The following is a 25,295-nucleotide window of genomic DNA, read 5'->3' as shown; positions in this document are numbered from 1 at the left end:
TTAAAAACAAACTTTTAAGTTTTTTTGGGGGGGAGTATGGGCTGGTGGTTGGGGGTGGTCGAGGGTGGGGTGGGTGAAAATAAATTTTTGAAATTGAAAATATTTTCTAAAAACAAACTTTAATTTATTTATTTTTGGGGTGGGGGTGGTAAGGGGCTGGAGGGAGGGGGTGGATCGGGGTGAGGGTGGGATAAAAAAATTGAAATTGAAAAATATTTTTTAAAAATAAGGTTTAAATTTACTTTTTCATCAATTTTTTTTTTGATTTTTTCAACAAAAAAATTGTAATTTGAAATTGGTGGAAGGTTTTGGAAAATGTTTTCCTTGATTTTTGAAGGGAAATCATTTTCCTTGAATTTGAGAAAAATGAGTTGATTTAAAAAATATTTAACTCAAACAAACATAAGAAGATTGGAACTTCAGACCAAACACACCCTAAATATAAAATCATTTTATTATATGCTCAATTGCTAATTTGGAATAGGTCATAATTCCAATATCCAAATAAATTTAATACATAATCAGTTCCTTAAATTTGTTATTATACTAGACAGACAATCCTATCATGCCATGTTATTCAACAAGACAGTCAATCTTGTTATCACGAACGTATCTGTCACTTGGTTATTGCAACGAATGAGTAATTTGTCTATGTCCAAGTGATTGTCAAAACTCAACAGACATTAAGAATGCAATTCGGTCATAAGACACAAAATATCAACATTTGAAAAGCCAAGTATAAGATTGAGACTTGAGAGACATTATTTACAAGAATTTTCTCAAGTAATGTCTTAGTCAGCAACCCTAAACTCTATTTTACTCTTCAAATGTAGAGTTTTCTATTTTTCAGACAATCAACTTCAACCCAATTCTCTATTTTACTCTCTAAAAAATAATTTTTTTCTCTGCCATCAATATTATATTATTATTTCTATTCATTCTTATTTTCTTATTTCATAATATAAATCCTTTCTTTCTTTTTCCCAAATAATTACTTTATATAATTTTCATGTGATATAAAATTTTATTTTTTCAAAATTTTTATTTAATATAAAATTTTATTTTATTCTAAATTACTAAATAACATAAATTTCAAGAAAATATTATATAATATACAAATTAATAGACAAATTCAAATAAAAATGAAATACAATAACATAAACATATACATAAACACTCAACTTTCAAAATTATTACGTTGTTCCCATAAATATTCTATTAATGCATTACGGAGTTTAAAATGAGTATTTTTATCCTTATTTTTTTTTTATGTCTAGTTAAAAATTGTTCAAATCAGAGATTTTCGTCTACCATCATACCCTAACTTTTTTTTAATAGTGCTAAATTTGAAAACGACCTACCGAATTATTAAATTATTGTTATGATAAATTAATTATTATGTTATGTAAGATCTTCTCGCCTCACCCGTTTGGGCTTATTGTATTGTATTTTATTTTGTATTTAACTTATTATGTTATGTATTGTATTTTTAAATTAAATTTTTCATCTTATCATTTTAATTTTGTGAATTATTTATAGTGAAAATTAATAATAAAATAAAATGATATTATTGACGAAAATTTGAAAATAATATTAAAATATACAAAATATCAACATCTGAAAAGTTAAGTATAAAATTGAGACTTGAGAGAGATGGTTTACAAGAATTTTCTTCGAGTAATGTCTTTGTCAGGAAGAGTAAAATACGCGTTATACTATTTTTTTTCTTTGACCAAAATTTTACACCATTGAATTTTTCTGATAAGATATTTAATGAGAAAACTAGCAAGACCGACGTTTACTTTTTGTTTCTTGGTGTCCAAGTTTAGCAAGAGTATTAATTGGCTTCTCCATCTTCATGTAATACAAAACATATCTTCTCTCTTCTTGTGTTCGGTGAGTATTACGAATCTCAGCCTGTAATTTGCTGATTTATGTTTCATACATATTAGATTAGTAGCGTTTTTATTGATATGTTATGCTAGGGGCAGTACAATAGATGTGGAACCCCTTCGATTTGATTAGTTCGTATGTTTAGTTTTTCAGTTATTGAATCCTCTTATTAAAAATCCTGATTTCGCCGCTTCACTCGTATGTAGATGTCCTGTTTACTATATACTGTGTTGTTTGGATTATCTTCCTATGCACACCACTTATTTGATAAAAGTCCCCCTTGAAAAAGAAGGGAAAGGAGTGAAATTTACCATTTTCTTACTATATAAATATAAATGTGTGTGTGGGGTGTAGCCTCTATACCTCCACAAGGTAGGATTAAAGGTTTGCGTACATCCTACTCCTTAAGCCTACTTGTGGGATTATATTGGGTATGTTATTGTTGTTGTTTATGAGTTACATGGTGTAGAACCAAAACTTCCTAGTATAACACAATTAGACAAATATTGAGGGAAAATAACTTGTCGTTTGTCCTTTATAATTGAATAGAAGAATTTATACGTGTGATATATAGAATGTGTTAAATTCATATTGATCAATATAAAGTAAAGTATATGGTTGTAAGAAGCTGGCATAACATGGATATACATGTTCTAATATGGTTGTAAGAAGCTTATGAGTAAGTGTACAAAATGATTGAGTTTATCTGTTTTTATAAACTTTGTTGATTAAATGAGCTTTCTGTGCCCTATGTATGTAGGAAGCATTCATCCCTTTTTCTGGCAAGTATGGCGAACTGGTCAGAACTGCCATACGAACTACTTGTGTTGATAGCAAAGCGTGTTACAGTGATGGAGGATTTCATTAGATTTGGTGTTGTTTGTAAATCATGGAGAAGTGCTGGCACCAAAGAAAATTTTGATGTTTTAGCGCCTCAAGTTCCATTGCTTATGCTGGCTGCTAATAGGGATGATGATTATCGAAAATTCTACTCTCTTTCCAAGGAGAAAATTTCTCGCACAGTTTTCCTCCCAGAAGCTAGAGGGAGACTCTGTTTTCCAACACAGGGATGGCTTTTCACGGTGAACTATACAACATTTACTGGAGAGATGACTTTGTTGCACCCTTTTTCACGTGCCCAAATTCAGCTTCCTCCGCCTACTGGCTTGAGAGATCAGGAATCAAAACGTCCCTATGTGACTATCAACCATGTTGTGTTATCTGCCAGCCCATCCGTAACATCTGACTATGTTCTGATAATTTGTTATGGTCGCCCTACATACCGTTTTGCTTTATGGCGACCTGGAGACCTCTGTTGGACCAAAATTCCTTTTGTTGAAGAAACTTATGCATTTTACCATATGATCCAATACTTCAATGGACAACTTTATGTCAACAATGGGCGGTGTGTAGTTTCAGCTATTGACATCCCAGAGCCTAGCAATCCTCAGCCTATTGTAAAACAACGAGAGGTTGTTCAGATGGTGGGTTTATCGACTCATGCAAGCCAGCGCTTTGTCTTTCTCATTGAAGTGTCAGGTGAACTATTATTTGTTCAACAATTGGTGATTACGACAGATGTAGCCAATGTGTGGAAGACATATAAATTTCGACTATTCAAAATAGATGCAATCAAAGGAGAAGCAAAAGAGATCAAAAGCTTGGGAGACAAAGCAATTTTTGTGGGGTGTAATGCATCAATTGCCATCGACTCTTCCAAGTTAGTAGGAGTGAAACCTAATCATATATATTTTACCTATGATTGGACATGTGTGTTCTCCGAAGGAGATGATTCGAGAGAGATAGGGGCTTACAATCTCGAAGATGAAACCATTCAACCCTTGAATCAAGGCATTTCTAGTGTTAATCTTGTATCCCCAGCGATTTGGGTTACCCCATCATTCTGATATCAAAATGGGACTCCACTTACCTCCATTACCTGTTGAAGTATAACTCTTTTAATTGTACTTTCTCTGAATGGTTTTGGTCTGTGTGATATTCAGTATGCTATACTCTTTAAGGTTGTCTATAGCAGAGGCATTGGAAACTAAACTTATTGTGACAAATGAACTCCACATTGGCATAGATGTGTCTCTTGATTTGTCATCAAGATTTGGATAAAATAGTACAACTGGTGCATAAGGATCTGGAATTAGCTGATCTAAGAGAAAAAGATTGAATGTTTTAGGTGATTTGGTGTTGGAGATGACATTTTCTTTTGAAATGACTTGAACTTTCATCATACTTGGGTTGTCATCACAACTATGAATAAAATTTTGAACATCACTATTTATGTTCTCTTTTGTACTATGGGATTTTGTGGTTCAAATCTCATTAGAGGCAAGAAAGAAGAACATTCGTTGATTTCACATTATAAAATAGATTAGATGTTTTCTCTTGTATAGCAACCTTTCTAAAAAAAATTGCATTAAACATTGAATAGTATGAGTAATCTACTTAATTAATCTTCAATTAGTTGATTATTTTGCCTCTTAAATTATCACAAATAAAAAATCAACCAATAATGTTGACTCTTTTAAATTGAACGGGTGCTAATAGTATGAGTAATCTACTTAATTAATCTTCAATTAGAAAATACTAATGAAAAAAATCTTTAGTTATTGACATTTGTTACTCAAGCTTGATAAAATTTGAATGGGACGTGTCTAAATATAGAAACATTTTTTCATAGGTTCAATTGCTAATTTGAAACAAGTCATAATTCGAATATCTAAATAAATTTACTTAAAAAATTAAGTGGTTCTCAATATATTAAGGCTTAATACATAATTGGATGAGCTCAAAGACTGACCTCTCTAAGTGATTATCAACAATGTATTTGGATGAGCTCAGGGTCGGACCCACATGGAGTCCGCCTGATGCTTGAGCATCCATTAACCTCATCTCGAAATATCTATATCGATATAGAAATTAAGAGGTATTTATATAATATAAAACAGAGCACCCAATAAACATATGATCTAATTGGTCTATTGGCTCTTGGGTGGGTTCCTAAGGCTCTTTTAGTGTTGTTGAGCCTGCGTTCGAATTTCATTGTTAATATCAACATTTGGAAAGCTTAGGGCATCTCCAACCCAAACACCAAATTTGGTGTCAACACTATTTTTGGTGTAATCAACTCCAATCCACTGCACCAAATTTTACACAAAAAAAATATATTTAATTATATTATTATTTCTTATTTCATAAAATAAATTCTTTTTAAAACATTCACCATATATAAAATTCATATTATAATCATTTAGTATAAAAGTGATGTGTTTGTAGGAAAAGTGAAATACGCGTTGTACTATTTATTCTCTCTTTTAACAAAAGGTTTTATCCCACTAAAATATGGTTTCTTCATTAAATTTTTTTCTTGGTGTTCCTTTCCAAGGTAGCAAGAATAGTAACGAAGTAATTGGCTTATAGCTCTCTCTTATTGTTAGTTTTTTTTATTTTATAACAAAACCAGATTTTCCAAATTCCATAATCCCCTTTACTTGCAGAGCAATCACGGAAATTGGACAAGTCTGTTGGGTGAGTATTACGAATCTCAGCCTCTAATTTACTGATTTGTGTTTCATATATACTAGATTAGTAGCATTTTTATTGATATGTAGATGTCCTGTTGTTTGGATTATCTTCCTATGCACACCATTTATTTGATAAAAGTCCCCCTTGAAAAAGATGGGAAAAGAGTGAAATTTACCATTTTCTACTATATATATATATATACCTCTACAAGGTAGGGTTAAAGGTTTGCGTAAATCCTATCCTCCCGAACCCCACTTGTGGGTATGCTATTGTTGTTGTTTACGAGTTACATGGTATAGAAACAAACAAGAATTACCAAATCTCCAACTAACTAAAATCTTATAACACAATTAGACAAATATTGAGGAACAATAACTTGTCGTTTGTCCTTTATAATTTGAATAGAAGAAAATTTATACATGCGATATATAGAATGTGTTAAATTCATATTGATCGATATAAAGTAAAGTATATGGTTGTAAGAAGCTTATGAATAAGTGGTGTAACATGGATATACATGTTCTAATATTTGCTAAAAGGGGCTGTCTTGATTAGAGGAGATTCTTCAAACAAAAGAAAAGGACTTGAAATATTTATGCAATGAATTTTAGGGACATCAAGTTGTGTGCTGCTATAAATGTATATAGATGATCCAAGGAGTAAGTGTAGATTATTGTTGCATTTGTACTCGGGCTAATTTTTTGGGAAAATGATTTGAAAGAAATCTTTGGATGCTTCCTTACAACTCATTATGAGTCTTTTTTCTTGTGCCCTGTTCTCCTGTAGCAATTCTGAGGAAGTGTTCAAAATGATTGAGTTTATCTGTTTTTATTAACTTTGTTGATTAAACTTTTCTCTTGATTAGATGAGCTTTCTGTGCCCTATGTATGTAGGAAGCATTCATCCCTTTTTCTGGTAAATATGGCGAACTGGTCAGAACTTCCATATGAACTACTTGTTATGATAGCAAAGCGTGTTACAGCAATGGAGGATTTCATTAGATTTGGTTTTGTTTGTAAATCATGGAGAAGTGCTGGTACCAAAGAGAATTTTGATGTGTTAGCGCCTCAAGTTCCTTTGCTTATGCTGGCTGCTTATGTGTATGACGATTATCGGAAATTCTACTCTCTTTCCAAGGAGAAAATTTCTTGCAGAGTTTTCCTCCCTGAAGCTAGAGGGAGACTGTGTTTTCCAACACAGGGATGGCTTTTCACGGTGAACTATAGGACAAGTACAGGAGAGATGACTTTGTTGCACCCTTTTTCACGCGCCCAAATTCAGCTTCCTTCGTCTACTGGCTTGAGAGATCAGAGATCAAAACGTTTCTATGTGACGATCGACCATGTTGTATTATCTGCTAGCCCATCCCTAACATCTGACTATGTTCTGATAATTTGTTATAGTCGCCCTACGTACCGTTTGGCTTTTTGGCGACCTGGAGACCTCTGTTGGACCAAAATTCCTATTCTTGAAGAGACCAGTGCATTTTACCATATGCAATACTTCAATGGACAACTTTATGTCAACCAGGGGCGGTGGGTCTCAGTTATTGACATCCCAGAGCCTAGCGATCCTCAGCCTGTTGTAAAACCACGAGAGGTTGTTGAGATACATGATCTATCGATTGATGCAAGCCGGTACTTTCTCATTGAAGTGTCAGGTGAGCTGTTATTTGTTCAACAATTGATGATTACAGAAGATGCATCAAATGGGTGGAAGACAAATAAATTTCGACTATTCAAAATTGATGTAATCAGAGGAGAAGCCGAAGAGATTAAAAGCTTGGGAGACAAAGCAATTTTTGTGGGGTGTAATGCATCAATTGCCATCGACTCTTCCAAGTTCGTTGGAGTGAAGCCTAATCATATCTATTTTACCTATGATTGGACATGTGTGTTCTCCCGCGGAGATGATTCGAGAGAGATAGGGGCTTACAATCTCGAAGATGAAACCATTCAATCCTTGAATCAAGGCATTTCTGGTGTTGATCCTGTATCCCCCGCGATTTGGGTTACCCCATCATTCTGATACCAAAATGGGATTCCATTACCTCCATTACATGTTGAAGTTTCAACTCTTTTAATTGTACTTTCTCTGAATGGTTTTGGTCTGTGTGATATTCAGTATGCTACTACACCTTTCTGATTAAATATTGGACATCACTCAGTTGAGGTGTCTAAGTTAAACATTGTCTTTTGTACTATATGCGATATTCGGGTTCAAATCTCATTAGAGCCAAAAAAGAGTTTGATTCCTTCTCATGTGTTCAATTCTTGGCGATGGCGATGGATTAATTAAATTGTACAAGTTAATTTGGATACCAAGTAGCTATAAAATAGAGTTAGACGTTTTCTCCTGTATTGCATTTGACATTGATTAGTGTGTTATAGTTGACACTTTTAATTGAACGTGCTATTAGTATGAGTAGTCTACTTTGTTAATCTTCAATTAAAAAATCATTAACGAAAATTCCTTGGTTGCTATTTATTAACACTCTTTGATATTCATAGTTTTTTCTTATATTAAAAAGTGAATCTAAATTTGATTTGTGCACATGCCCAAATTAACTAAAAGCGACGATGACATCGAACGCACGCCCCTAACTAAAACAAAAAGTGACGATGACATCAAATGCACACCCTCGTTTGGTAGTCGGATGACAAAGAAGTTATTCTCCTATTAATTACCGTATAACTTATACGACGTTGGTAGGTATATAAAGAATAAATTATTCATGAATAAAATTAATAAGATGTTTGGTTGACAATTTAAAAATTCGCATAAGTAATATATGTAAAAGTTATGAGAGAATTTATGTATTATTTTATGCAAGATAGAAGCTAAAATAACTAATATATGTGTAACTTTTATATATGAATAACTAATCCTAGTATAAAGTATAAACTAATACATAAATTTCCTCAAAACTAATTTCTACATTAGTAATAACCTACATAATTCTAATCAGCCAGCAAAAGACTCCCAAAAGTATAACTCGTTTATTGAATTATTAAGGCATTTTGGGGTTAAAATTTTTATCATATTATAAAGAATCTTTTATATAAAAAAACATAACACATAACTTGGTCGCAATCGACAACTAAACACTCAGACTCATCCCACTATGTCGTGGACACCCATACGCTAACGTGCCATATAAAATTTGAAGATTATTTTAGATTATTATTTTGTGAGTTAAAGTGTTCATTCGAGATCATAAATACAAGTTGAGGTGTCTAAAATGTATATATTCCATCAATCTTCTTCTTTAAATATCAGACGATTTATAACCGTCCGATCCTTGAATTTGACCGTTGGAGCGCTTCTTCCTACTTTAGGGCCAAATTCAAACTCATCTAAATAAGGACAAAAATTAACAACAATAAACTATTTACATACAAGAACGCTCAAAGCACTAAGCCAAAAAAACACTATTTTTTTCTCCTCTTTCATAATTTTCCGCCGCTTCTTCAATCTTGAGTTCTGATTTGGTTTTCATGTCCAAGATGATGATGAGATCTAGCCGTAAACCCCCACTTGCTACTAGATCTCCTGTTGGAATTCGGAATCGTCGTGTTCTTCAATCTACTCCAAACCCAATTCGAACCCCACCAGGTATTTGATATAATTAGTAGTAATACTGTGTTTAGAGCTGGAAAGACAAAAAAAAATTGAGACCCCTTTTGCTTTGTTTGAGTTTTGTGTGTGTTGGAATGAAGAGAAATGGATGTTGACTGTTGAGTTTTGTATGATTACCAAAAGTTGAAGCCCCTTTTGCTTTTTTGAGGTTTGTGTGGATTGGAATGAAGAGAAATGGGGGTTGACTGTTGAGTTTTGTATAATTGGTACTGTATTTGGAGTTGGAAGACAAAAAATTGAGACCTCTTTTTTTTCTTTCTTTTTTTGTGTATTGGAATGAAGAGAAATGGGTGTTGACTGTTGAGTTTTGTATGATTAGTACTGTATTTAGAGCTGGAAGACAAAAAAATTGAGCCCCCTTTTTTTTCTTTTTTGAGTTTTGTGTGTATTGGAATGAAGAGAAATGGGTGTTAAGTATTGAGCTTTGTATAAGTACTGTATTTAGAGTTGGAAGGCAAATTTGAGACCCCTTTTGTGTTTTGTATGTATTGGGATGAAGAGAAATGAGTGGCCGAGTTGGTTTGAGCCTGGGATTTCCATTGGGGTCCTGGGTTCCATACCACCTGCACGTGTTTCTAGGTCGAGCTTGTCACACGGGGCTTGTGTTGCCTATTGCGGTTTATATTTCCTTTGTTGTTTGCGCACTACCAAAAGGGTAGCGGCTGTGGTTCCCTTGTTATGAAAACAAAATGGGTGTTTGAGATTTGTTATATAGCTGATTTAGGCATAGTTGTTGTTATTGTGGTGTTTTTCTTTTCAGGTTTTTGAATATAAACAGGGAACAAGTGGATAGTTTTGAAAGAATTTGCTTAATTTTGAATTTAAACAGGGACAAACATCCATGCTTTGTATAGTAGTTGAACTGTTTGCAAAATTTGAGACCCCCTTTTCCTTCTCAATTTTGATGGTCTCTCTTTTCTTGGGCTAAATTTTAGATTGTATGTAGGTTCTTTGAAAACTCAGTTGCCTAAGAGGGTTAGCAGCAGTGTTGAAGAATGGGAACTTCGTCCAGAGTACCATACCATTTCTTGTGAATTAAGGGCTTTGTCCAAAATGGTGCAGAACAAATTTTGTAACGAGGATGTGAATGCTGCTGATAACTCTGATTCATTGAATGCAAAGAAAAGTCCTTTATTCGAAAGGGGCAAGTTTTATGAAGAGTACTCTGCTAGAAGGAATGAGAGATTGAAGAGGAAGAAGGGTGGTGACACTGTGGATGAGAAGAAACCAGTGTATGATTTGGGAGTTAGAGTTGAATCTTCCAAGAAAAAAGGAGAGCCTAAGATGTTCCAAAGCGCGAGGAAATCAGTTGTTGCTTCTACACCAATAGCAGAGAGGAGAGAAACTTCGAGGTATTTCTTGAGAAGCACAGCTAGTAAGGAGAACAAGAAGCCTCCTTTGCCAATCAGCATGGACAAAACTGTGGGGTTATCAGAGAGGAGAACTTCAGCGAGAAGAGTTGGGAAAATTTGAGTTGGAATGATTTCCCCTCTTATAGACGTTTGTTGAACAAAAAAGTAAGTAGTAGTAGTTTCTGGATGATTTGGTTGGAAAATGTAGTTAGTTCTGTCGCAAAATTTTCAGATTAGGGTGTTTGATGTTTGAAGTACAATGAAGAGGCTATGTACCTGATAGCTTCAGTTCACTTTCATGGCTGATTGTGATATGAATTTTCTTTTTTTGTATTGCTTATCTTTAAGTTTATTGTGCATGTATTGATGCAATCTTTACATTGCAGAACCAAAAAAAGTCAATTGAACTACTTGCATTGAGAGTTGTGTCCTGTTTATTTTAAATCAAAATTTATCTCCATATGTAACTAGTCCTATTGATCCAAATTATTTGGTGTTGTGATATAGCTCTACAAAAGGAAGAAGCCTAACAACCAAATTGTGTAAACACCAGCAAGTTTAGACAAAAAGAAAGAAAGAAGAACAAAGAAAAATGAGAAGCCCCACTAATCTTAACAAAATTAATCAATATATTCAGCTGGAACTATATAAATATGTTCAACTTCAGGACTACCAGATTTCCCTCACTAATTCAGCCAAAAGTAGACATTCATATAAGCTGGAAAATGCAAGTTAAATTCACGGATGTTGAAATCAATGTGATAACAGATAACTTGCACAAGTGTATTAGCCAATAATGGAAAGCATCATCCACAAAATAAACCAAAGTAGCATTGAAAATTACTCCAGTAACACTATTTCCAATACATCATAGCTCATTCATCAAAATTTTGGTTACATAAGCTGAAGCAAATAGAAAAAAGAATTTGTTATATGGTCCTAGTTCAAGTCTTCAGAATGTCACGGGTTGCTAAACAACTCAAGTCTTTGGAATCTCTGGTCATGCAGCTTGTATCCATATCAAGTTGTAACCAGAAGATACAGAAGGCCCTTTAGATACTCCACTATTTCAGATCCTCCCAGCTTGGAACTTCCAAATACTCTATCAACGAAAGTAATTGGAACCTACATACAAATAGTAAAATTCAACTTGAATTCAGGCCAACCTTTGGAACGAAAAAAAGTACAACATACAAATAAAACCAAATAATGAAGTGGTTGCAGGTGACTATTGTGAAGAACTGAGATGAAAAAGATAAAAAACACACGGGGTGGGGATGGGGGTGTGATTGACTAAGGAAAAACAACAATAATAATAATGAAGAGAGCTCTCATAGCAGCAAAAGAATCAGAACATATTCCTGCAGTTTGAATCATTATTTTTCTTGAAATGAAGGTTATAAATATCAAACGGCTCACAGCCGCATAATACAATGTTAGGATAAGAGACAATTGGGGGATAGCAACCAACAAAGCTCTCAGTTTGAGAGCATACAACTAACTAAATGCTTAAGAACTGCCATTAGGTTGCATCATTATTAATATTAGAATAGCACTTTGAACATCATAAATTATGCAGTTAATAGCATGATGCAACAAGAGATAAGATTTTCTGGTCCAAACAAATGTCAATGCAGTGGATTAATTAGTATTCAACAGTAAATCCATGTCTGTAGCTACCTCTTCAATCCGGTAACCTTTTCTTGAAGCCCTAACAATCATCTCCATCTGAAAAACATATCCTTTACTGACACAAGAGCTTATGATGTCTTCTAGTGCAGACTTCTGGTACAGCCTTCAAAACAAGCAATTCAGTTTCAGACAATGATTATACAAATTACATTAGTTGTGAGCATTACAGTGTATTAGAGGGAAATGGAAGCTCTGGCATAAGAGTAAAATGCATGATGATCATTCAGTTTCTTAAGAAAAAAAAATCACACATAACAATGATTCCTGAGACCAAATCAATTTCCCATATAGAAGTACAGTGTCTTTTTTCCTTTTCTATGTGGACTTCCCTCCTTTTAGTTTTAAGTTTGTAGAATAATAGGATGTCTTGACCAATTATAATTATTATCTCCCAATCCATCATTCTATTAGATTTCTAATCTCCATGCCGAAGTCCCAGACATTAAGACGTAATCCTAATCTAAGCAACCCCTTATGGTTTATGCAAAGTACATTTCCTAAATATGCTCATAACAATTCATCGAACCACTGATTTTCCTCTACTTCCAAATTAAAGCATACCGGAAGGATCCAGTTAAGTCTGATACACCCGGCCAAAGTAGTGTCTGTGCAAGGACATTGGCTCCCCTACTTGTCAATTTGCGCATAAGGTTCCATCCGTGGACACCACCACTAGAAACATATCGAGTTCCAGTAACTATATTGGCACCTGTCTCCATTTGTTTCCTAGACATAAAATTTGAATTATAGTTCTAGTGCTCACCATTACAAGAAAACTGAAATTTAAGAAACAAATACTCACTTGATAAATCTTGGCAGGTATTTTGGCTGTAAAAAAGAGTATAAAAGAATCAACCATAAAATTTAAAATTCAAACAGAAGAATAAGCTTGGTATAGAGACTAATATTTTATGAGACGGACTAATAATATACAGGCTCACATAATTAAATTCAGGAAGTCACTGATTTTTGGTGCTACACTATCAAGTTTCAGTTGTCCAAGGAACAAATGTCCCTTTTTCTTACTGTTGAGGGGTGCTGGATGCGGGGAAAACTACATCAGTGCAGGCACAGACAGGATATGCAATAATGCAACAATGACGACCTGAATAATAACGATTAATCCAAAAAATAAATTTAAATTATTCGATATACACACTCAGAACAGTGGATGATCCATGAATTACCAGAGCTATTTGAATCGTTTCTTTCCATGACATCAAGCATAAAAGAAACCCACTGCACAGCACATATCCCCCCTTCTGTTCCTTTCCCAACAAAAACACTTGATGTTCCAACAAATAGATAAAGGACATTTCGCAACAAAAAGACAAAATATAAAAGGAAACCAAACGAGGCCCTTATCTTCAATCATACTTACATGGTGAGAAAGATCCGCATCCATAATAACAACAAAATTGCCTGAGGCATGCTTCAAACCATGAATATATGCAGTGCCTGAGATAAGAGGAATGTCAGAGACTATTCATGGCTAACATCTTCGTATGAAAAAGAAATCATGGTTATCATATTAAAATGGAAGTACCTAGACCAAGTTTCCGAGGTCGAGGTCTCAATAACTGTAGCAAACAAGAGAAATGAGCAAAGTGAGATGATAAATAGGTATGATCAGGGAAGCATAATGTGCAACAACTGGGTGAAGTAAGAAGCTACTAACAATACGATCTTCTCCATATACTTTCTGCAATTGTTTGACAATATCCTGTGTGCCATCTGGACTTCCATCATCCACTACTATTATTTCAAAATCAACATCCCTGAGTCCAGAAAAAACAAAATTTGCGATAAGAGTCTGCTTATGCATTTACATGATTTTATCACCTCTAAATATTGCATACGAAAAAATAGGCTGAGATTTAATTCAAATACAAGAGAAAAATGAATTTAGTCCTCAAAATGGGATCATCTCCATCAAAAACACTAAATGATGCCGTGAACATGGTGTGCATTTTTTTTTTGCGTCATTATAAACAACAATGCGGTTGAATAAAACAGGATCTGACATCTATATAAATCAATCTCTATAACAATGTCTTCTTCGCCAAAGCCTACTGTCTCGTGGTTGAGTATCGATATTATTAGCAATGAGCAAATAAATATGAAAAAATGGTAAGCATGTAAAGGACAGAAACTAACTCCCCATCCATACGACAAATAATGCATAGATCACCCAAATTCCTTATAAAAAGAAAGATCATCTTCGAAAATAATTTAAATGGTGTAAATTGATTCCGAGAACTGTTAAATGTTTTGACATAGCCCTTTCCAAATTAACTCCTGATAAATGATATCTGCCAACAACTCTCACTTGGAATTTAGGTGTAAGCCACATTATTTTCCAGCCTACCAATCAATGAATGTCCTCAAAAAGTTACAACCCTCACGAAAACTCCCAACAATCTATATTAAATTCCACAAAAACTAACCAAAAAGATACGATCTTTACAAATGCTCCTGCCTATCTAACTCAAATTTAAATCAAACTGTCATGAATCCACAAATAGTTGTGAGAACATGGGTGGCACATGAGCCGTAACTGAACATCTCACTCACTCTCTCACATGCACACAAAGAGATAGAAGCTAGGGGTAGAGAAAGAAAGTTTTTGAAAATGTGGAAATTGCTAATTCCTCTCTCCCTTCTATACCTATACTGATCGTGTCTTCTACCTTCCATCTAATCTCTCTATCACCCAATCTTCCTCTCTGATCTCTATTTCGTTTCTTCTCTATACTCTCTTGCCTCTTTTCTTAACTCTCTCTATTTACTTCTCCCTTTCATTCTATACTCTTTTTCTAATTTCTCCTCTCCTATACAGTTCAAAATTGAAGACTACCCTTTTCCTAGATTTTGATGATAAAGATAACCGTTTTCACAGAGATCATAGCTTAATCGAATTCATCAATGCTTGGATATTACACAAACCATCTTAATAGCAACAACTTCAACAAAATTCCAATCAATTTCCTCTACACAGCTCTAATTCATGCCAAATTTAAGTTGCTTACAGAAGATCGAATATAAAAAAACAAAAAACAATTCTTTTCTAATAAATCATAAAACCCATTTTTCCAGATGCAAATATTTTCCAAAAAGACAGAAATTTCAATATCAGCGATCACAAAAAAAAAAAAACGAAAACGGGAGAGAGAGAAAGAGTGTTTACGTGAGATGCTTGAAGACGAGGTAGATGATGAGAGCAATATTGAGGCGTTCATTGTAGGTAGGTATAATTATACTGTACTTGTTCTTCTCCCCCATTTTTTGATCTCAAAATTGAAGTTTTCTTCAGTTCAATACTAATATACCCCTTTTACAAGATTAATCCACCATTAACAAGACTGACCCGAGAGTTGTAATCGGGCCCCGGATTTGGTATTTTCTTAGATTTTTTTTTTTTTTTTAATTTGGGAAAAAACAACACAACCTCTTAAAACTAGTCAAAATATTTCATTAAAATACTCGAAATTAGTCATGTTTCAGCTGAGTACCTCAACTCCATAATAAAGTGTTTCACTTAGACACTTTCTGTTCAAATCTCGAGGTAAAGTTTGAGCTTGTTTTAATTTATCTATTAGTTAAATCAACCACATCAAATATGTGATCTCATTTAATTGAATGCATCACCCTCAAGTAGAAAACGTCTATTTAGGCGAATGCGTATAATTAAAGAAGATGACATATTTTATGTGGTTAACTTAATCACGCAAACACAATTTTAAATTTTGTACTTATCTAATGAAAACACTTAATCAAAAGTCGAAGCGTTCAATCGAAACATGACTTAATTCAAAAGCCTTAATGAAATATCTTGATAAAATACTTTGGAAAGAATGAACCAAAAAAGAACAGAATGAGGTATTGTAATCTACTAACATTTTATATATGTGATTGTTCTTAGTTTTCTTATTACATATAGAGACTTGGCTCCAAAGGAAAAGCACCAAAAACTGGGGAAAATTTCAGAGAAACACATACATGCAAATGCACTTTTTCTATGTACAACAACCAGTAAATTTATTGGATGCTAATAATATGCATAGAGGAAATACTTAAAAAAAAAAAAACAACTATGATGCAATCAGTCAATGCTACCACCCTGAAGACATCATGCACGGACCAAGATCACCAACGTAGAAGGATCGATCAATCATCTGACTAGTCCTCACCCCAGACGTTTGCATCCGAATCACCCCATTCAGCTGGAACAACATCACTAATGATGCTTACAGATGGTGAATCTTTAAGTTCCTTGTCTCTCTCCTCAACAGAAACTACAACAGTCTGACCAATGTTACTGATATTTGTAGATAATGAATCTTTAAGTTTCTCGTCACTCTCCTCGATACTGGCTGTTGGTAGTAGCTCACTAGAAATGTCTGTCTGGTAAACTTCAGTTTCTGACATGCGTTCGTCAACGTTACTGATATTTGTAGATAATGAATCTTTAAGTTTCTCGTCACTCTCCTCGATATTGGCTGTTGGTAGTAGCTCACTAGAAATGTCTGTCTGGTAAACTTCAGTTTCTGACATGCATTCGTCAACTCTGTAATAAGCCTTCACAAACAAGGCGAAGAAGAAGCAAAAAGAAAGATGAATATAGTTAGCTTAGTTCAATATAAAAAATTTCTCTCCCAGCTATTTTTCTACTAGCAAAATTCATTTGTTATTTAACTTTTCTAAACATAAAGCTGCACAAAGAATAGTAGTACAGTTTTTGACTTGCACAAATAATTGTGTTGTCCATTTCTGATATGCGTTCATCTACATGCACTGTTTCAACAACAACTACTTCAGTCCCAAACAAGTTGGGTCGCTTAGCTACACCTGTTGCTTTCACTTCTGTTACTTCTTTTTGGACTTTTTTTTTTCTTGAGCCAAGGGTCTATTGAAAAAATCTGAGATAGGAGTAAATTTTGCATACACTCTACCCTCCCCTCCCCTGAACCCACTTTGTGGGACTACACGAGGTATGTTGTTGTTGATGTTAGCGCAGACACCAAAGGTGGACATTATATGACTATTCCAAGCTTTACTTCAGGGCGGTTTTAAGTTCCCATCAACTTCATTTTTGATCATTTACCTAAGTTTATGCAAGTGCAAGCTACATGCACTGGTTTAGGGAAAAAGAGAATAGAGAAGATTTTTTTGGCATCCTTTTGTTTTGTACAGTAGATGCTAAAGGCAGACCTTATTACGGCTATTCCTACCTTTCAAATTAGTATTCAGAGGACTTAACTGGTGATTGTGGCGGTAATCAATAGTTAACTTCTATGCATTCAAATAACTATGAACAAAACCACAATAAAAAGGGAGGTCGCGGCAAGAACTGTACCACACATGTTCGCGCAGGAGACAGCACTTTGAAGGAATTTGGACGACCATTGAAATTTGTTTCTGGAACTCCAGGTATTCCTTCTGGTGATGTGAAATGGTCAACATCATGACCAGTCTGTCATGAGAACAGATTGTATGTCAGCATGAAGACAAAGATCATCAATAAACAGTTTTCTCCTTTTTGAATTAGCTAAACAACGCAGGGGGAGGGCAGGAGGCTCAAACACTTCCGAACTCAGACAGTCGGATATCTTATACAACTAAAGATGGATGAGACAATTACAGTTCTTTTTGGTGAGAGAACTGTACCCTACATCTGTTATCTTATTATCAAAAGTTATTCAAGCAAATCCTTACTCTTCCATGGCCACCAAATTCCCAAGCATCACTGTCCAGTGCAACTCTGTACTTCCCTGGCAAGTCACATCCAACTTTATACCTGTTTTCGTCATGTGAGGATCAGAAAAAGAGTTAAATTAGACAGAAAATGATTTGTTTCAGTTACTTCTCCATAAACTTGTTCAGTACATTAAAAACAAGCAGAGCAATAATTTCATGATAAGTAAAACATATATACCCTTCGTATGTGTTATTTGGGTGGAAGTTGAATACAAATACCAGGTCACCACGTTCAAACACAACAACCTGCAAAGTGAAGTAACTAATCAGTACAGCTATTACCAAATTTGACCAGCTATTGGATTAAATAATATGAAATCCATCATCAAGAAATGGAAGGTAAAAAAGGTTTCTACTTGTCCTTGGATAGAATTAAAGCATTCATAAACCCAACATTTCAACTTTAGATGATTTTACCTTATTATCATCATCCATGCTGCTTACTATCTGTTTTCCTGATGCGAGGAATGAGAACTTTTCATCGAGCAAATTCATAGCTCTATCAAATGCATTCATAAACTGCATTTCATCATGAGGGGGAGGAAAGACGGAGAAATATAGATATCAGATTAGACCATTTCAATTAGTATCACTTCATGTAAAGAAAAGGAAAGTATCCAACAAATATAGCAGGCTGTGGATTGGTAGCCTGAAATTATAGCTTCAAAGAATCAACTTAAGCTGCTCATCAAGGCCTTAGTGGTAGAAACGAGGCGGTAGTAAGTGTAAATGAATCTAATACTTGGATCTCGAAACAAAAATCAGAAATTCGTTGGAAAATAAGTAGAACAAGATGAAATGAGCTATCATCCCCAGAACCAAGTAGACTTCCAAGTAAGCAATCTAAAAATTACTAGATATTTAACAAGCTGCGATTCAAAAAACTGAACCTTGTATCTCAAGTGTTCACTATCCGCGAGGTTCCACTGGCGTCTACATTTGTCATAACTCCAATTATTGCCCTCTCTAGGGAAGTCAATCCACTCAGGATGGCCAAACTGTACAAGTTCATCAAACATTTCACAATTACTCCAAAACAGACACACTTGCAGTAATCATTTTTTTTTTTTGAAACTTGGTAACTTTAACTCTATACAGTAATCTTCTATACTACAAAAAAGAAACAATGTTTTTTCTAAGATGACATTTGTTTTCAGCAACATAATAGAAATCCCTAGACAATGGAAACATTCATCATGTTGTTTTCCTCTATGTTTCAACCCCTTTGATGCTCAACAGTTCAGGTCATTTTGAGGAATGAATCTTGTTCAAGTAAGCCAAACTAATTGTAATTATCACAAAATATCTAAAGATGTAAGACATACCTCATTACCCATGAAATTGAGGTATCCCTCTCCTCCCAAGGCCATTGTGAAAAAATGGATCATCTGTGGTTAGAAGCTAAAAGTGAATAGATGAGAAAAATTACCTCCAAATAAGAGGGATATTGAAAAAGAAACACAATGCATGAAAAGAATAAACAAATGATAAACAGAAAATTGAATAATCCATCAGAACCCTGGTTACCTCACAAAGAGTGAGATTTTCCGTGGCTAACCTATATGAACCTTAACATGCAATAGAAACAGACAAACCTTGTGAAGCGCAATTCCTCGATCAACAGCAGGAGAAGCATCTGTCAAGCAAGACATGCCAGAATACATCTCTTTGTCCATTAGGAGAAATGCAATGGTCTTGTCACCGACAATAGACTGTATCCAGCAGACATAATAAGAGTGAACATAAAAATGTCACCGGATAAATAACTTATCATGATATTCAACGGCTACCAATATTCTGAAGCCCATGGCGAAATAAGTACTTTTATACTTTCAGGATGTATATATTTGGATTCTATCTAACAATTGTTCTGAGAATTATTTAGTTGTAGAAATAAATTTAAAATACCTGATCATGGCTCTCCGCATATGCTATACACTTCTCTGTATATCTCCTATTTGTCAAACTCGATGTTACTTCCTTCATGGACCAATCTTCATCATTCTTATTCTTTAGATAATCTATCCACTTATCTGGGATTGCCATTGCCAGGCGGTAATCAAAACCAATTCCTCCCTCAGAAACAGGCCGGCCAAGGCCCGGCATACCAGAAACATCTTCGGCAATAACAGTTGCGTCTGGGAAAATCTTGTGAATCAGATTATTGGCCAACATTAAATAGACCACAGCATCAACATCTGTAGCCTCGCTGAAATACTCATTATAGGTTCCTGTAAATCCCATATTGATTCCATGATGAACATACAGCATAGAAGTTATTCCATCAAATCGAAATCCGTCAAAGTTATACTCTTCTAGCCACCACCTCAAGTTGGAAAGAAGGAAACGAAGAACCTCCCAATTGGCATAGTTGAACAGCCTGCTATCCCACAACTTATGGTACCCTCGCTCTCCAGCATGAAAGTAGGATTCTTGAGAACCTTGGCCAATATCAAAGCCATTGAGGCCATCAGTGACATTATTGCTTGCATGACTGTGAACTACATCCACCAGAACCTGTAAACCCAAGCTATGTGCTTTATCTATCAGATACTTTAGGTCCTCTGGGTTTCCATATCTACTGCTCACAGCAAAAAAGTTTGTAACATGATATCCAAATGATCCATAGTAAGAATGTTCCATTATGGCCATCAACTGGACAGTATTATAGTTATTTGCCTTAATCCGAGGTAAAACATCATCTGCAAACTCACGATACGAATTTACACGTGGCTCAGAGCTGCTCATGCCGACATGTGCTTCGTAGATTCGTGGGGCTCGGGGTTTGGGAGGGCGAGGGTATTTGAAGTGGTACCTGTTTAATTGCTGAAGTAGTAAGTTCTCAAACACTTATAGATTGACTCATTTTGTTAAGGGAAAGAGTATGGATCAAGTCCAAATTAGTAAAGACACATTATTTTAGCTTTTGCATTTCAAAATGTCTTACATACAAGACTAGTAAGAACATGAATTGAAATGCCTGTGATGATGGTGTTCAAAATTCAGCTTCAAGGTATGAATAACAAAACCTTTCTGAAGGTGGTGGGTCCCAGTAGACACCATCATATGGTGCTGCAAACTTTGTGGCGTCGGCAGTGGCATACTTTATCCAAGCAGGGATACGATCTACCCACACTCCATTACCATGTTTGAAACGAAACTTAACTCTGGAGTTGTGTGGAATGACTGGCTTACTGTCAACATCAGGAATTCTAATACTCCAAACACCAAACTGGTCCTTCTCCATCATGTGGTTGGAACCGTTCCATCCATTGAAATCGCCAATAACTTCTGCTTCCCTGCATTGTGGATGAGTTAATGAGAAGCATAACCTTAATAGCAATTAGAACATGTAAAAAGCCAATGATGCTGCAACACCATGCTTTAATAGGAAAATCTGTTATGATGATGGAAACTACTATTTTGTAGTAGAAGAGGACCTACTGAGCAGCAGGAGCCCATTCACGATAGACTATGCAACCATCTTCCCTGTTGAATCCAAATTTTAAATAACCTGCGAAAAAAGAGAGCAGTTTACACAAGAAAAAACTGCTAAATCTCAACAAAAGTATCATGAATTTAATATTAGGAAGCTATTTCGAACAGAAAGAGTAACTCATGATAATAGAAGGAAATTGTGAAGCAACAGAAGGAAGACTTTCTTTATTTCTACAAAATTGCTTTAAGACTATATTTGATGCTTGTATAGTACATGCTGAATCCCCTCAGCTTCTTTATGTGTATACTTTTTTTTATTTTGAATCTCCTTAGTGAAAATCTTGGCTTTGCCACTGACACTCCGGGGTGTGTCACTTCTCCAAAAAACTTGTCTACTTTTTTGAAGACCCAATCAAACAGCTTTTTAAAAGATAAAAAAAATGGCCAGGTGCCACCTAAATGGAGCCACTACTTACTCCCCGGTATGCAAAATTCTCTAGCAAAGTCAAAGTAGGTATAAGCAATTCATCTTCCAAAATAAGGTCAAACTGCCACAACTTTTGGCTGTTACCTTGAGCAAATTCCTCAAGGGGTCCCTCATATTTTTCAATGAGCATTTTCTGATCCACATATCTCTTCATTCTGTATCTGAAGTGATCTAGATAAGGTTCCAAAGCTGGATCCAAATTTAGGAGGCCAATATTTTCAGTCTTGACATCTTCCTCCAGGGGTGCCATTGTCGAATTGTCATCGGTCAAAACAGCGGAAATAGCTGAACTGTGCTTTATCTAGGCAAGCAATGCACCACAGTTAGTTTATATCAAAAAGAAGAAAGGTATTAACGGAGCTAAAAACTGTTATATACCACATGAAAGAAGTTGATAATGTGAAAACACCATGCTCATAAAGATTGTAATTCAAATAACAAATGCCCACAAGAGTAAAGAGCTCTCTTTCCCAAGTTAAGGTATTATAAATTGGCGGGACGAAGTAACACATGTTTGACATCTCCACACGGTGCACAGATCAAATATGCCATGAGCACCAGTCCAGAATTTTTCCAACTATTTATATACTATCCGTGCAACCATATCAATTATCAAACATACCCTTTCATCTTTTCTAACTCTTGATTTTGGGGTGGAAGAAATATCCCAAGACCGTTCCTGAGATCCAAACTTCAGTCCAGTACTATGTTGAGAAGGAAAACATATCTTATTTCTAGAAGCCTGTCAAAGAAATTCTCGAGGTTACATGGATATCTTGAGAACTTAAGAAATCTTACAGTATAATTGAACAAGTACATGCAGCATATCCTAATTTCTGGACTGACTGGTAGCCATAAACTGAATTTGAATTCATAGAAATTATTGGAGTAGCGTTTGAGCTTCTCAAGGTCCATACAAAGAACACATTCTCAATTATCCGTCTCATAGGATACAACATTTTCAATTGCAGTTCAACACCAAAAAAAATGTAAAAAATAGAAACATCATGACCAGGTAATCAAAACATACTCGTTCGATACGGAATCTATTATTGGTACATTTAAAAGGCTAGAAAAAACAAACTTCAGTAGCTATCTCAGCATTATAACTTATTATGTTTCCAGCAAAAGCCATAACAAATCTTATATAACTTTCATAAAGAAACAATTTTTATCATATCCCTGGACATATAATGAACCCTCTACGTGTTCAGAACTTTGCCCTTGACCCTGTATTTGTGTTGTAAAAGATCCACTTATTATGTATACATAATTGATTTACAACAACAAACACAATATAATCCCACAAGTGGAGCGTGGGGAGGACTTTACCCCTACCTTACGAGATAGAGAGATTGTTTCTAATAGACCCTCGGCTAAAGTAAAAGCATTTCAAAGCAACGCGAATATGAAGAAGGAATGATAAAACACTAAAGGAAGCATGTTAGAGCATTCTTACCGAGGAACAATAACTACCACAAGATATATAATACAATAATCGAAGTACAAGAAACAGAAAATAGAGTAACAAAGATCAAATAACAAAACAAGAAACTACCCAAATAATTCCACGACTACTAGTATGAAAGGATAAGCGAGACAACACTCAAATACCTAACTAACCTTCTACCCCTCATCCGTGTCCTCCATAACCTCCTAGAACACTCTTTCTAAATATTGTCTCTCCCCCCACCCCCCTCCATCTCTCAATTTTTTAATTTTATACACTCAACCACCTTGCAAATTTGTCACATGATACTTACATATGGCTCTATAAGTGTCATTTTTCTTCCATATTTGATATTATAAAAAAATAAAAAACTAAGGAGATGATCCAGATATATTGGAAAATGAAATGAAAAGGCTAAAAATAATTGAAATTAACATGAAATTAGTAAAAATTACCCCTGAAGAAACTTTAGGTGAGAAAGATGGAAAAGATCCTCGAATGGGTTTTGATAAAACATTGAAATTAATTTCCATTGATTAAATTATGGTACTTTGCTTCAGCTTTTGCCTTATTATATGTTCTGATTCTTGATTTCCTCATTTTAGTGGCTTTTTATAAAAAAAAACATTATGACCCTTTGTAGTCCTCCATTTTCTGAATATTTCACTCAGACCCCATTAGTTTCGAAATTGAAGTAAAACATATTTTTTTAGTTTTTTATATTTCTATTACTTACTCGTATACAATTCCAATAGTTATCAAATCGACTTTTTGTATACATAATACATGTTTTTTTGGTAAAGAGTTTTTTAACTATCTCTAGTGGTAAAGGCAGGTATAGTTAAGGATTTATTGATTAATATGAATGCAATAATTTTATATTTTGTATATACATATATTTAAAAGTTTACTAGATATGTATAAATAATATATTTAAAATTTAGTTATAAATCAAATGGTTATGGTAAAATTTTGACCTCCAAATTAAAATATTTAAAATCAAGATTTGTCACTACTTATATATATCTTGTTGTAAATCCCTTTAATCAAGTTGTGAGTTTCAAATATTCGTTGGTTGACTGAAAAAAATAAGCTATAAAGATCAAGTATAAAATTATGCATTTTCTTGCATTAAATGTTAATTTTGGAAAATATGTTGGAGCAATCTAAAATGGTTTGTTGATTTATAAATAAGTCGTTTTTGTTCTTTTCATTGATATGTATTAATAATTGATGAACTATTTATTCTACTCAAAGTTTTAGAATGTCAAAAAATATTTTTTTTAATGACCTTAAATGATTGAATAAGATGTGGACACACTCAATTACAAAGTTACAATATTAACACACTTGTCTATTGGGTTATGGATTATATCATCTAATATAAATAACATGTCAAATTAAAGCTTCTTATAAAGTTCATAGGAACTAAGATAAACTTTGTGAATGGCCAAGCATTTTTCAGAACATCATGGGTGAGTATGACAATCAAATTGAACTTATGGGATGAAAAATGAATTATCATTCAACTAAGAGGGCACAACTTGACATGTTAGAAAGTAAGGCAAATTTAGTAGTGGGCCAAATAAAAGAAATTAATTTGTCAGTTTATTCTTAAACTTTACTTCTTTGAACTTCCACGTTATCAAAGGTTCACGGTTCATATGAAGGCCATGTGTATTATTTTTAATTTTGATATTCCGTGTTCGATATCGATTAATTTAAATTCGCATAACAGAATCCTATATGAATCCTATATGAAGTATAAAGTATTTTCTAAAAAAGACAAGTTCAATATTTTAATTTTAACTGATTTGATTGTATAAATACTTTAATTTTACACTAAATGCATAAATTTACACTATAATAATTCCAGTCGCTGTCTACATTACAATAATTAACAATTTTAGCATGAAATGAAAAACTTTAAATTATATGCCATCAAATCACTTAAAGTATACATTTTTTTAATAACTAGTTCTAATCCCACTTGAAATGAGAATTATTTTAATATCGACCGTTAATTACCATTTTATTATTAAAAAACTGC

At 34.2% G+C, this 25,295-nt stretch overlaps 5 protein-coding genes and 1 long non-coding RNA gene across 7 annotated transcripts; 3 read left to right on the top strand and 3 right to left on the bottom strand.

Moving 5' to 3' along the window:
* The first annotated feature begins 1,692 nt into the window (after positions 1-1,692).
* On the top strand, positions 1,693-3,871 carry LOC125827875 (putative F-box protein At1g65770). Its single transcript, XM_049507218.1, has 2 exons — positions 1,693-1,896; positions 2,654-3,871. The coding sequence occupies exon 2, from the start codon at positions 2,682-2,684 to the stop codon at positions 3,798-3,800; it is 1,119 nt and encodes a 372-aa protein (XP_049363175.1). The 5' UTR covers positions 1,693-1,896; positions 2,654-2,681; the 3' UTR covers positions 3,801-3,871.
* LOC125827877 (uncharacterized) lies at positions 3,525-7,361 on the bottom strand. Its single transcript, XR_007443015.1, has 2 exons — positions 7,308-7,361; positions 3,525-3,649 (listed from the first exon to the last, which is right to left on the bottom strand). It is a non-coding gene; the product is annotated as an uncharacterized LOC125827877 (long non-coding RNA).
* Positions 5,198-7,687, top strand: LOC125827876 (putative F-box protein At3g25750). Its single transcript, XM_049507219.1, has 2 exons — positions 5,198-5,433; positions 6,324-7,687. Exon 2 carries the CDS (start codon positions 6,352-6,354, stop codon positions 7,456-7,458), a length of 1,107 nt encoding a protein of 368 aa, XP_049363176.1. The 5' UTR covers positions 5,198-5,433; positions 6,324-6,351; the 3' UTR covers positions 7,459-7,687.
* Positions 7,688-8,746: 1,059 nt separating this feature from the next.
* Positions 8,747-10,841, top strand: LOC125827849 (uncharacterized). Its single transcript, XM_049507196.1, has 2 exons — positions 8,747-9,045; positions 10,016-10,841. Exons 1-2 carry the CDS (start codon positions 8,928-8,930, stop codon positions 10,540-10,542), a joined length of 645 nt encoding a protein of 214 aa, XP_049363153.1. The 5' UTR covers positions 8,747-8,927; the 3' UTR covers positions 10,543-10,841.
* Positions 10,842-11,183: 342 nt separating this feature from the next.
* LOC125827553 (dolichol-phosphate mannosyltransferase subunit 1) lies at positions 11,184-15,437 on the bottom strand. The gene is made up of 8 exons (XM_049506850.1): positions 15,301-15,437; positions 13,792-13,891; positions 13,660-13,693; positions 13,495-13,571; positions 12,916-12,941; positions 12,675-12,839; positions 12,102-12,216; positions 11,184-11,546 (listed from the first exon to the last, which is right to left on the bottom strand). Exons 1-8 carry the CDS (start codon positions 15,393-15,395, stop codon positions 11,442-11,444), a joined length of 717 nt encoding a protein of 238 aa, XP_049362807.1. The 5' UTR covers positions 15,396-15,437; the 3' UTR covers positions 11,184-11,441.
* A 565-nt stretch (positions 15,438-16,002) lies between these two features.
* On the bottom strand, positions 16,003-23,830 carry LOC125827552 (1,4-alpha-glucan-branching enzyme). 2 transcript variants are annotated; one of them, XM_049506848.1, is made up of 14 exons: positions 23,701-23,830; positions 22,418-22,537; positions 21,880-22,096; positions 21,315-21,384; positions 20,900-21,169; positions 19,779-20,685; positions 19,466-19,582; positions 19,196-19,258; positions 18,761-18,868; positions 18,288-18,389; positions 18,049-18,116; positions 17,829-17,910; positions 17,470-17,586; positions 16,003-16,691 (listed from the first exon to the last, which is right to left on the bottom strand). In XM_049506848.1, the coding sequence occupies exons 1-14, from the start codon at positions 23,776-23,778 to the stop codon at positions 16,293-16,295; spliced, it is 2,718 nt and encodes a 905-aa protein (XP_049362805.1). In that variant the 5' UTR covers positions 23,779-23,830; the 3' UTR covers positions 16,003-16,292. The 2 variants fall into 2 exon arrangements, with proteins under 2 accessions (XP_049362805.1, XP_049362806.1); XM_049506849.1 differs by lacking the exons at positions 21,880-22,096; positions 22,418-22,537; positions 23,701-23,830 and having other exon boundaries at positions 17,470-17,584; positions 17,827-17,910; positions 21,311-21,384.
* Positions 23,831-25,295: the final 1,465 nt, after the last annotated feature.

The sequence above is a fragment of the Solanum verrucosum genome, unplaced genomic scaffold, assembly GCF_900185275.1.
Source record: "Solanum verrucosum unplaced genomic scaffold, falcon-dt-bn FXZP01000064.1, whole genome shotgun sequence".
In the NCBI taxonomy this organism is placed as follows: domain Eukaryota; kingdom Viridiplantae; phylum Streptophyta; class Magnoliopsida; order Solanales; family Solanaceae; genus Solanum; species Solanum verrucosum.
This window is presented reverse-complemented; position numbering and strand designations above follow the sequence as displayed.

Excerpts from the sequence above, each read along its gene's own strand:
- LOC125827552 (XM_049506848.1), bottom strand. The coding sequence starts at position 23,778 with ATGGAAATTAATTTCAATGTTTTATCAAAACCCATTCGAGGATCTTTT. Across the intron at positions 18,390-18,760 it reads GTGAACACTTGAGATACAAG|TTTATGAATGCATTTGATAG; the intron begins GTTCAGTTTTTT and ends GATGAAATGCAG. Across the intron at positions 17,587-17,828 it reads AATTTGGTGGCCATGGAAGA|ACTGGTCATGATGTTGACCA; the intron begins GTAAGGATTTGC and ends TTCTCATGACAG.
- LOC125827875 (XM_049507218.1), top strand. The coding sequence starts at position 2,682 with ATGGCGAACTGGTCAGAACTGCCATACGAACTACTTGTGTTGATAGCA.
- LOC125827849 (XM_049507196.1), top strand. The coding sequence starts at position 8,928 with ATGTCCAAGATGATGATGAGATCTAGCCGTAAACCCCCACTTGCTACT. Across the intron at positions 9,046-10,015 it reads CCCAATTCGAACCCCACCAG|GTTCTTTGAAAACTCAGTTG; the intron begins GTATTTGATATA and ends GATTGTATGTAG.
- LOC125827876 (XM_049507219.1), top strand. The coding sequence starts at position 6,352 with ATGGCGAACTGGTCAGAACTTCCATATGAACTACTTGTTATGATAGCA.
- LOC125827553 (XM_049506850.1), bottom strand. The coding sequence starts at position 15,395 with ATGGGGGAGAAGAACAAGTACAGTATAATTATACCTACCTACAATGAA. Across the intron at positions 13,892-15,300 it reads CTCGTCTTCAAGCATCTCAC|GGATGTTGATTTTGAAATAA; the intron begins GTAAACACTCTT and ends TTCTGGACTCAG. Across the intron at positions 13,694-13,791 it reads TATATGGAGAAGATCGTATT|TTATTGAGACCTCGACCTCG; the intron begins GTTAGTAGCTTC and ends TGTTTGCTACAG.